This window comes from Lutra lutra, chromosome 6, assembly GCF_902655055.1.
Source record: "Lutra lutra chromosome 6, mLutLut1.2, whole genome shotgun sequence".
Classification (NCBI taxonomy): domain Eukaryota; kingdom Metazoa; phylum Chordata; class Mammalia; order Carnivora; family Mustelidae; genus Lutra; species Lutra lutra.
In genome coordinates, this window is record NC_062283.1 from 127,170,087 (window position 1) to 127,182,771 (window position 12,685).

General features: G+C 40.2%; 1 protein-coding gene across 3 annotated transcripts in view; it reads right to left on the bottom strand.

Moving 5' to 3' along the window:
- The window catches only part of BVES (blood vessel epicardial substance), a 36,979-nt gene extending 24,348 nt beyond the window's left edge, over window positions 1-12,631 (bottom strand). The window contains exons 1-5 of one of the 3 annotated variants that reach the window (XM_047732081.1): window positions 12,415-12,631; window positions 8,580-8,816; window positions 4,904-5,028; window positions 1,863-2,050; window positions 1,000-1,108 (exon numbers count right to left, since the gene is read on the bottom strand). In XM_047732081.1, coding sequence (XP_047588037.1) covers window positions 1,000-1,108; window positions 1,863-2,050; window positions 4,904-5,028; window positions 8,580-8,805 — 648 coding nt within the window. In that variant the 5' untranslated portion in view covers window positions 8,806-8,816; window positions 12,415-12,631. The other 2 variants (XM_047732082.1, XM_047732080.1) reach the window with 2 other exon arrangements.
- Between the last annotated feature and the right edge of the window lie 54 nt (window positions 12,632-12,685).

The following is a 12,685-nucleotide window of genomic DNA, read 5'->3' on the forward strand; positions in this document are numbered from 1 at the left end:
ACTCCCTGTCAATGAACTTACATGAGACCTTGTAGTAAATACATGTAACTTTCGCAGGTTGTGCAATTATTCAGACCTGTTATTCAGGTGGCATAGGAGTGGGGCAGGGCCTCAACCATTGCATATAAACTTGATTAAACTCAACTGTATGTCTGTCAGTTTTCCCTTTTATCTCCATGTGGCCTCCCAAAGTGTATGTCGCCCAAAGTGAGACTGAGAAATAAGATGTATCCTCAAGAAACACTGACATTTCCTCCCTGCGGTGATAACATCCCTTCTGTTCCGTTTCCTACTTACACACATTTACACTCCTGCTCAGGATCTTCTCAGGATATTTCCTTATTGCTGTTTACCTGGAGGCTGAGACCAAAGGGAACTCTCCCCCATTTTCTTGGTTACTCTCCTATGTTAAGTGGGGAACAAAATAGGAGGGCTGGACACTTACAGAAAGAATCAAAACAAAATGCCACACAATGGAGTGATTTTTAACCATGAAGAACTTCATCTTTTGTCCTTAAAGTAGTCATTAAATATAAAAGAGCGAAGTCATTAGTTTTTTCATAAGGATTAATTAAAGATGATCTCTAGGGCAAAGCCGGCTTCTGTTTTTTTCCCAGTAAAAGTAACCAATCACATGTTTTAGAACAACTGAATATCTACAATTGGCATTTTCCTTTCTTCCCATAATCAAAGCACTAGAGGTTTTCTACAAAAAAATTATAAAAATTCCAATAGACCAAAAGGAAGAAAAAAAGCAGCCAAACTCACAACCCAGAAATAACAGTGTTAACACTACAGTCAAAGTAGTTTCCATCTTTCTAGTCCTCTTTTTATGCACGTAGCGGTACGATTCTTTTAAGTTTTATGAAAATGGGGTCATGCTCTATGTACCATATGGTAATCTCTTTTTTCAATAAATCACTTTTCTATCAGTATCTTTTGGATTTCAAATGAGACAAGAACTAGTTCCAATCTTCTGAAAATCATGACAAAACATACCTGGAATTTTTCACCTTTGTGCATCTGAGTTGATCTAAATTCAGGAGAATCTATAAAGGCACAGGGGTAAATGTTATGCAGAAAATGTCCTCGATAGGAAACCTTCATTCTGATAACAGAAATTAATATTAATAACACATACTATTTCACAAATAACATTCCAGTCTTTAATCTTATGTGTTGACATTTTGTACTGAAGTTTTAAAGACTCCATAGAGACAAACATAATTCTAAGCATAAATATTTACTTCAATATAAATTTCACCAACAAGAAAAAAAAAAAAGACAGGTTCCACTACTGAGCAGACATGTGCCTTCCCATGGTGTCACTACCCATATAGCTAGAGTAACCATAAATTTATTACTCAAAATCAGATACTTTTGAGAAGGAAAGGGTTGATATTAATAATTATGCCGAAACAGTATATACTGACTCTCTCCCCAGAAGGCTGATGTTCCTGCAAGTTATATTTTTGTGATATTCAAAAAATAAACAAATCACTTGGGAAACAAGCACATGCTTGGAAGGCTAACTAAAGGCTAACTAAAGAAAGAAGCCTAACTAAACCTACTTCAATGTTGACTCATTAACTTAAAGGGAAAAAAGAAAAAACGGTCAATAAAGATTCAAAATGTTCACAGGTGGAAATCCTAACATCCACAAGATTCCACGCGGTCAGTTCTATATAACTCTAACCTGTTGCTATGTACTATTCTAAAATGCAGTCATAAAATGGGATTTCACCACCAACAAACTCTGTGACCTGAAGATCTGCATTGTTCCCTTCCAGTCATTCCTTCCTCTGGGGGACATGAGAAGACTCCAGGCCCACTGGGAATTTCAATTTCCAGAGAACACTTACTTCCCCTTCAGAAGGATACTCAGACGGTCATCAACTGAGGTTTTATCCTCTGCAGCATACGTCTGGCCCTTTTTTAAGGTTTGGATCATGCAAAACTGGCCGGTTAATCTTCTGAACAGATCTGGAGGCACACGGAGTGGTTCGAACAGTCGGCGGTAGATGCCACTGAGTTCCTTCTCAATCTTTACCTGAAATGCAGCAATGACCAGATGCTGCCATAACACAGCCACAGCGGAGCACTGGCTTCTGCCATCTCGACACGGGTTTGAGAAGAAACAGATCTGCAACACGCACCATGGCCCTTCTGCATTTCGCTCAATGGACTCATACACAGACAGGAAGCAGTGGCATAAACTTAGATGCTCAAAGGGCACTTTTGCAGTTAAACAACTCCAAGAGCATATGGAAAAGATTTGCACTATTGATCACATCTCTTCCCATGCACTGTAGAGCAGCTGTGGACGTTCTGAATGTTAACCGCAACACAGACCTTTCCAATCTTAGTATTTCCTTAAAATAACACGGAACCATTTTGTCTTTATAACAATTTTGTTTCACAGAAATAAATTTCGTGAACTTTTCAATGTTATCACAAAACATTAACACATAAAAAAACAAACAAAACAAACAAACAAAAAAACAACAACAAAAAACATTAACACATAAAATAGGGATCAACTTGGGAAAGATCTATGAAAATACATGCATTAAGCATTTTGCCTATTTTAAGTATTGTTTAATGCATCACAGTAGGAAAACGAACATTCACAGCTGTGATCATTGTTTCTGATTTATTTATTCTGAAGCCAAGCAAAGAGAGTAAAAGGTTTTGGTGCAGCAATTTCTTCTTAAAGTAAAATACTCTGTAGAACGAGAGCCCGCCGAATTAAGTCTGGCTGTTGGAGGAAGGGAAAAACAAAATGGTTGAATCACCTCTGCTGTTAGAGAAGACCCAGATCACACGCCATACTGGGGCCCAGCATTAGTCTGGGAAAACTGGAGAGCACGTGAATGAACTTTGAGGTTCAAAAGATCATCTGTCCCAATGAAATCCACGACAGCCACACTATAGTTTATAGATCCACATAATGATAGCCACTCAGATGTCACTACAGCCTTTGCGATGCTCTTGCCATGTTCATTTTAACAAAGAACCAGCATTGATATTTTTCAAGAAAGTAGGCTTATAATACAAGAAGAAACAAAAACACAGATACTGTGTGAGTGTTTTACCTGATGCTACTGCCATCACCACATCAGCAACTTCTAAACCTATGTTCAGAGCTTGGGGCTCCAGCAAGTTCTGATAGAAATTATAATCCTCATTATCACTACCATCTGCCTCCTCTACCTCAGAGTTCTAGTAATGAGGGTTTAAAATAGTTTATTCACAAATATGTCCCACTTTCGAGATACACACTAGCCTATGTGGCCTAGTAATACACATAGGAACTGAATATATTGACTGAAATTCATAATCTGCTCATTCTGCAAGTCTTAGCTCAAGTCCCAATTCCTTCATGAAGCCTTCTTAATTCTTCTTGTGAAAGCTATCACTCATCAAATGTTTTTCTGAGCACTTGTTATGTGATAATCATGGCTGACAGGAATTTGGAAAACAACAGTAAGGTGGTAGATGATACTGTTATTTCCAAGTAATTGCTTCTCCCATCCCTGGTGAAAGGATTATCCATTCCCTTACCCCAGCCCATTCCCACACTATCACTCTTGCCCCTTTTGTTTGCTTTAGCCAATGGAGTGTGAGTAAAAGTGATGTATGTTCCTTCTGTGCAGAAGTTTTAAAAGACACTGGGTCTTTCTCTGTTGTTCTCTTGTACTTTTTTCTCTGCAATGAGAACACATGTCTCAACAGAAGCTTCTGCTTCAGCAGAGACCCTGGAATGAAGACACAGCCCAGAAGCACAGCTGACACACAATTGCTAGAGTCCACGTATAAGATGGGTGAGAGAAAGGACCTGTCACTGAGATTTTCAAGTTGTTTATGACACAGGGGAACCTAGAGAGAACTCATACAGTAAGCAAAATGGACTGGATTGCAATGTTTGAGGTTACACTCTAGTAGAATGCCTATTACTTGTATCATCTATATCATTCAAGCGATCATTTCCTGTGAAATGTCTTGTTTTCTAATAGTTTTCTGTGCACATGTCTGGCACTGAACATGAGGACAGGAGCGGTATCTTACCTTACTTAATAATTGTGTGTACTTTGAACCATTAGTAAACAATGTAGGGAGTGATTTCTAGAAGCCACACTGCTTTCTTATCCTATTTACATCTTTTGGTTCTTGGAATGACCAAGGAAACACAACAAGATGTTGAGAAAAAAGTTAAATATTAGTGTTTTGGCAACACCCTCCCAAAATGATGATTTTCTTAAATGAATATTTTGGGCATAATGTAATGAAAAAAATAAAGTCATTACATTTACAAAATAGCAGGAACTATTTGTAAATCATTAGTATGTTCAAGGAAGTTGCCCATGAGTAATTAATTTTACAGCTGGGCAAAGATATTTCTAAGTGACATTTAAAAATCAATAGACAAAAGAAATAATGAGCTATATGACAAAAAATGTTCTCTCATGTGTAAGTTGCCTTAAGGATGTAATAAGTTTTAAAAAACTCTTTTGTAGGGGTGTCTGGGTAGCAGAGTTGGTTGAGTACCCAACCCTTGGATTTGGCTCAGGTCGTGACCTTGAGGTTGTGGGATGAAGCCCTGTGTGGGCCCTCTGCTGAGTGCGGAGCCTGCCTGAGACTCTCTCCCTTTGCCCTTCCCGCCTACTCTCTCTCTCTCAAATAAATACATGCATCTTTTAAAAAAGACTCATTTGTAGAACAAAGTTCATGGGATTCAAATATTTCCTTTCAGACATATACGAACACAATCAAAGAAATGATACTAAGGGGATTAAAGATGTTAAATGTTCATTTTCAAATCTGAACAAAGCACTTTAAAAGCTTTTTGGCCTTAAAAAATCTCTTCCTTTAAAATCTCCTCCACATTAATTTTAGTAATTACCGGTCTTTTCTTGTACAAAAGATATGACAGATGCAAAATGTTGACACCCAGGAATACGGAGTTCCAGATCATGATATCCAAGGCACATCGGTAGAGAGTGGCCCAGACAATATAAAGGGTACATCCTGTTGAGTAACAAAGTCAATGTGTTAGAAGTCTGCAATAGCATCAGGATGTAGCTTAATACATTTGATATCCTCTGCATATTAAAAAAACCAAACACCTTTTAGAAATACTTAAGCCAGGGGCACCTGGGTGGCTCAGTCAGTTAAGTATGATTTTGGCTCATGTCATGATCTCACCGTCCTGAGATCAAGCCACCCCCTTACCCTCCCACCTCTGCACTTCCCCCCACCTCCCCTCCACACTGGGCTAGGCCTTGCTTGGAAGCCCATCTTTCTCCCTCTCCCTCTCCCTCTGCCCTTCATCCTGCTTGTGCATACACACGTCTGCATTCTTTTTCTCGGTCTCTTAAAAAAAAAAAGAAACACCTAAGCCAAGCATTACATTAAGTTCCATTTTGTTTTTTTGTCTTATTACTACAAAAGAAAAACATGTTTTGTTGCAGAAAATTTATGTAGAAAATATTTTTTATAGGAGAAAAAAACCCCACAATTCTACTACTGTTGATACCTAATACTTCCTTACAGTCTTGATGCATTTTTACCTGATGGCAAACCTACGGTATACAAAATTTTAAAACCCACTCTCTTACTTCTTTTACTTATTGTGGTAATCTCCCTATTTTGTAAAAACTCTTCATATACATAGTTTTTAATGACTGTAACTGATTAAACCCTAATTTATCTAACCATTTCCCAACTGGTAAATGGATGAGATTTTTTGCATGTAATTTTTGATACATCACCAAAACACCTTTATACATTAAAAATTAATGTTTTTCTGACTATTTCTTTAGGGTGGATTACCTGACAGTAAGTCAAGGAAATGAACTTTATAGCTTTTGATGAGACTGAAGAATTTTTTCCAAAGGTATATAGATATTTGTAATCCTACTAGTTGGGAATGCCACTATCAAGTTCTTAATATTACAAAATTTGAAAGCTCTTAATTTAATACTGAGGTTTTATTTTGTTTTGCATTTCCATGATCATTGGTGAGCCTGCATATTTTACCAAGATTTCCTACCATTTGAATTTTTCATTTGATGATTTTCCATTCACCTCTGGAAATCTTTTTGCTTTTTTTTTTTTTTTTAAATCAATTCTCTTACTTTAGGAAAAATGTCCCAGTTTCTTTTGATCCATTTATGGTGGGAGAGTCCATATGTATTTTTAACTTATAATAAAATGATCAATATGATACAAATATATCAACTATATATGCACATAAAAGCTAACCTCCCACATTAAAAACTTATCCATTTGCAATTTTTATTTCATCAGAATGATCTGGGGCATCTGAGTAGACCAAAATGTAAAACTTCATAAGTTTTTAAAATAACATTTCATAGCAAATTTTGTGGAATTTTAAAAATTATTACATAAAGAGGATAGGGAAAAATAATGCTTCGACTGACTGGGAACACGAGGACCTGAATTATAGTCCTGGTTTGGCCACATTCTCACAGTCTTAATTTTGGATGAGTAATTTAAATTCTCCAGGTTTCTTCTTGGTCAGATTAGATGATCTCCTTGGTCCATCCTACCTCTAAAATTTAGATCCTACCTCTTAAAATTTATAATTAGCGGGGTGCCTGGGGTGGCTCAGTCGGTGAAGTGTCTGCCTTCGGCTCAGGTCATGATCTTGGGATCCTGGGATCGGGTCCTCCTTGAGCTCCCTGCTCAACGGGGAGTCTGCTTCTCCCTCTGCCATTGTCCCTCCCCTGCTCCTGCTCCTGTGCACGTGTGTGTTCTCTCTCTCTCTCTCTCAAATAAATAAAATCTTTAAAAAATTTATAATTAGCCTTTGCCTTTTCATGGGGTGTGGCTTGGTTTTGCTTAGTTTTTCATTCAACACTGTGTAATGCCTGCTGCAATCCCTGCCTTACTCAGAGGTAACACAGAAATCCATAAACTACCATCTCGCTTCCCTTCCAGCCCTTTATCTATCTATCCATCTATCTATCTACTTATTTATTCATTTTGAGTATAATTGAAACATAATGTTACTTTAGTTTCAGGTGTATAACCCACGCATTCAACTTCTCTCTACATTATGCTAAGCTCACCACAAGTGCAGCTCCCATCTGTCACCACACAATGCTATTATAGTTATCACTGACTATTCCCTATGCTGTGCCTTTTATTCCTATAACTTATTCATTCCATAACTGGAAGCCTGTCTCTCACTTCCAGGCTTGACTTTGACCATTCCTTGTAATTCTTCATGTATCCCAGGCATAATGAGCTACTCTCCATCCTCCCTCATTATGCTGAATTTCCCTCTCCTCTGTGCCTTTTACCTGGATACCATACACACTCACACTTGGAGAAATCAGCTTCCAAAAGCCAGCTCCAGTGTCATCTCCTCAGTGTGACCTTGTTCCGCCTTCCTGCTGGGCCTGTCACCCTCTCCATTTCTCCCTGGCCCTGCGTGCACACCGACAACATAGCATCTAGCATCTCACACATGACTGCCCATCTGTTTCTCTCCAGTGCCCCCGAAAAGTATCCTGTTCAAAGATGGACCCTGCCTTCTTCAGTCCTTTTTTTTTTTTTTTAAATATTTTATTTATTTATTCGACACAGAGAGCCAGCGGGAGGGAGGGGCAGAGAGCACAAGAAGGGAGAACGGCAGGCAGAGGAGAATCTGGCTCCCCGCTGAGCAAGGAGCCCAATGCAGGGCTCGATCCCAGGATCCTGGGATCATGACCTGAGCTGAAGGCAGACGCTTAACAGACTGAGTCACCCAGGCTCCCCTTCCTTCTTCAGTCTTTGCCTGAGAACTTATAGGTGCTCAAAAATATACCTGAATACATAAACCACCAAAGAAACAATCACATAGAGAGTAATTTGTCAAGAATCACTGGCCAAAATAATTCATTCAATTGTTCTGGCATTTTGCTGTGAATCCATTTGACGTGCTTCATCAGGATTACTGGAGCCCTCAAAAAGTTTTCCTTGACTACTGTGTCTGGGAAATTGCTTTTGTTCCCAGTGTCACATTATGGGCCATAAGAAACCTACTGAAACAACAGTGGTTAAGACTGCATAGGGCTTACCATGTGCCAGGCGCTATTAGAAGTCAAATATCACACATATGCATGTGTACACATGCACGTGCACACACACACACACACACACACACACTCACTTAATTCTTACAACAACACTAAGAGGTGGTATTATTTTTGCGCTCCTTTGACACATGGGAAAACTGAGGAACAGAAAGTTTCAATTATCTGCCCCAGTTACACAGTTGGCAAGTGGTAGAACCAGGATTTGGATCACACACTTAGACATACAAATGGATTTTTTGATATCTAGAAAATCTAAACAATATAGAAAACACACATGGTCTTACCTAAAATAAATAAGGGCATATAAAGGCCTATGTTACGAATTACTTGATTGACATGCTGCCAACTTGCTGAGAGAGACCTGTATTTTTGGTATGCTACAGACCTGACAAGAGATGCCCCGAAGCCCCCAACAGAAAGCCCATCGAATGCCAGTTCCAGAGAAGTTACAAAGGTCTCGATTAGGAATCTTACCTATAGATAACATTCCCCTAAGGAGTATCATATGAAGGTGAAGGGTGGTTGGAATAACCAACCCAATCGTGAAAAAAATATTTGCTACATGAAAAACGAGGTGATGTATCTCTCTCCAGTTTTCGCATGTGGTCTCATTGGAAGGCACAGGTATGATTCTTTCTAACTCAGGTGTAAAACCTATTGCAATCGATTCTGTCAATGGGCTGGACTCGGTATAATTCATCTTGAAAATCCCTGTAAAAACAAAGACACAAAAGGACAATCATAAAAATGGCAGCTGTCTCTTTCTATCCTGATATGTTTTGTATCAAAATGATTTCTGTGAACTAAATGTTGGTAGATAGACTTTTCTGGTGCTTAAGAATTAGAACCAGGTTCGACTCCAACCAGTCACATATTAAGTGTTACTACTTTATCTGTTAAATGATGATAGTAATATCTCATTTGACTTTCTAATGAAATGAAATGAAATAAAATATATAAAATATTTAGCATAGTATACAACTATTCACTAATATATATATCTATATAGACATACATGGTGGGGGAGAGAGGAATGAGAAATTAATGAGTCTAAAAGACAACCACCAATGTTCATAAGCCACAGCAATTACAAAGTCTTCCATCACATTCCCACTATGACACTGAATCCAAACACAGAAAAAATAACAGGAAAAACTGATTATTTAAGTACGTCAAAAAAATTAACCTCATATTTACTACTTGAAGGTTTAGTATATTTAGAAGGCTCTAGTTATATACTGTCATTAGATCATTGCATCATAGACATATACATTCTATATTATCATATATACACATAATACATTACTAATCATTTATATATACACAGGGAGATATAAAATTAACTCTTCCTTTCATTGTCTAATTTAAATCTATACTTTCGTTCCCATAAAAACTCCACTAGGTAGCAATGTTACAAATTACAAAGTAGTAAACTTGTGGTTTACTTATATGTAGGAGAGGTAATGAATATATGTTCAACTATTTCATATTAAAATCTGTAGCAACTACAGTTCAAAGAGTACACATTTTGCACATGCTTACCTAAACCTTAACACAAAGTGGCACCATTTCCTAACTAAATTACCTGTCCTCCATCTCTGGTACTTAAAAAACTCTTTCTATTATTAATTATACAAATTGGTCCCTGACAAAAAACAAGTAGGTTTTCAGATTATATGAATTATTCTGTTTCAGAAAAAGAAATCCAAATGGGGACAAAAAATATCTTTAAATTTAATCTAATAATGTCTTTCCATAATAAGATCACACAGTTAACTTACTTTTCTATTCATCCCCCCCCCACCATATCAAAGTAAAGGTTTTAAGTGGTAGAATAACTGGTACAGATTGGGCATTTTGAAAGGATATTATTAGACAAATCCAAAAGAATTCTACATCTCTTAAGATGATAAAAACATTTATGCATTACAAACTGTGAGTGAAATGGTCAAGGCAATTAAAGCTCTCTTCATATAATTCTGAAATAGTTCATAAATATAAGATAAATAGTTGACATAGATATTGATTTTCCGCAACAAGGAAAGAAACTACATAAATTCAGCTACTTTCCAAATTTTTAAATCAATAAAACTATAAGCCTATTGGGGTGAGAGGTATCATTATTTGAATAACTCCATTTATGCAAAGTTTGCTCTCAAGGACCAAATGAGAATTAATCCTATAATTTCTGCAGGAGGGAGAATGATATTCAAGGACCTCTCTCACTCATAAACTAGTGTCAGTGTCAGCTTATGCATTAGCATTACCTAAACTAACTACATTTCTATGGCATTTTAGAATGTGTCCTATTTGCTTTTCTAACTATCCTGTGTTCTCTATGAGGCACAGGCAATGTCATAGCCATCTATGTATACCCAAGGTCTACACTCTGCAGAGAATGCTAGAGTTGAAAGCCATACGGAAGGGACACAGACACGACAAACATTTTTAGAAGTCACTTTCAGTCTCTCCAAACCTTAGTAGTAAAGACAGGAAAGTGACCAGCATTCCTGGGACTAAGAAAGTCAGTTTCTAGACCAAAAGCCCAGGGGGAGCCACGCAAATCAAGGAAAGTGACTTCCACTCCTTGTGTCTGCTTCTTCCTGGGAACAGAGGTGGTAGGACTAGATGGTCTTTGAAACCCCTTCAAGTTTTAATAGCTTGAGGCTCTAATACATATATATATAATAAGTTCATATATATTCCACCCAATGGCACCAGTATTGCCAACTATTCCACTCTAGCTCAATATCAGGCTTTTTATTAAACGTTCTTCAAGTGGCACTAAAGGTACCAACATCTGCTCTAAGAGAAATGAGGGGAAAACCACAATCTACTGACAGAAGAGCCAGGGAAATAGCAATAGGAATCTTTAAGAGGTGGGATCATCCTACAACATATTTTGATGAACCACACCTTATTAAGGGTATAAGTATTTAAATACATGTCTATTTTATTTTCTATATGCATTTAGCTTGTAGAATAGCTAACACTGCTTAATACATTTATTATATAATTTATTATTTATTTGTAGATCTATTATTTATCTATGTGGATTATCTCCATGCCAATTTTGAAATGCCAGTTACCTATGGCCAATAATCCTGACTGGATCTTACCAGTTTCAGCTCCCTTTGATCACTTTCAATGGATTTAAGTCGTTTACACTGAACTATCTTTATACAGACAGTGAGTCTAAGGAGGAAGGCTAGACTGAAAAAACTGGTTAACACTCAGGTTAATTTTGACTGAATCAAGAGAAATTTTCGTTCCATTAGTTCTTCAGAGTCTAATTCTTTTAATTACCTGGTCTCGTAAAGTCCCGTTTATCTATTTGTTTCCAAATAGGTGTCTGAAGGATTAAATAGCTACACGGTGAAACTAACATTAACCCTTTACCAAATTACAAAAATGAAAAGGCAGCAATGAGCAAAAGTCCTGCTGGCAGACTTGATTCATTCTGTAAATCGGCCCAAAGCTTCGCTTCTCCGCGGAATGGCAAAGGGCATGACGTTGCCAAGAGTCTTTTCGCACTTATTCTTGTTTCAAAGCAAGCAGTTTCTGGGACGTGTCGGCCAACAACACGTTTCCCAAAGTCTCAGAAACCAGGGCGCGGGCGGGCGGCGAGGTTCACGGGGTCCCCAGCCATCCGTTCTCCCCAGGGAACCCGCTCACCTCGCTCCTTAAAATATGATCAGTGTCTAGTATTGTTGCCCTTGACCGGAAGACTCGGGCCATGAGGGGTCTGCGGTGAGCCCCGTGCAGCTCCTGGCAACCCCAGCGCCCGCCCTGGGCAGGCCACACAGTGCGTGCGCCGCGCTGCGCGCAGTCTCCACAGGAGCCCCGGGCGGCCCTACAGCGGGCGAGGTGGAGCCTTAGCGGTTTAGGGGCCAGGAGCCCCGGGCGTCCAGCCAGACGAGGAGATGCCGAGCCCACCAAGGGCTTGCCCCAGGCAGAGCGCGGGAACGAGCCCCCAAGTGGGGCTGGAGTGCCCGGGGACGCTGGCGCTCCCAGACCGGTGCTGCAGCTGCCGACGCCTGAGGGTCTAGGACGTGGACCCCAGACACCGGAGGAAGGCGGCTTCCAAGAACAGGGAAGCCTGCGAGGGCGACGGCTCGGCCAGGGAGGAGAGGGCAGGACTCCGGCCGCCGGGGCGCGAAGAACCCGCAGCCGCGGCGGGGCTGACAAAGTTGCACCCCGCGGAGCGGCGATCCAACTTTCGCTTCCCGATTTAGCTCCGGGAGCCCGAGGCTGCAAATAGCCGGGCGCGCGGGGGGAGCCGCCGGCAGCTACGCCTCCCGCTCCTTACCTGGCTTGTCCCTGGCACCGAACCCGGGAGGCGCTGGCCAAAGTTTGGGGCGACAGTGGCAGGGCGCGGGGACAGCGACGCGGCGGCTCGACGGGCGCCCCAGGCGAAAGCCTCCCCGGATCGCGGGTCCGGAGCCTCCTTGGCCCGTGCCGGGTCCCCGCGCCGGCAGCGGCTTTGACTAAAATAGGCATCGCGACGGTGGCTGCCCGGGCTGGGGCCGCACCGCGCAGGCGCCCGCCGCCCCGGCGCCCCCCGGAGGGCGGAGCCCCAG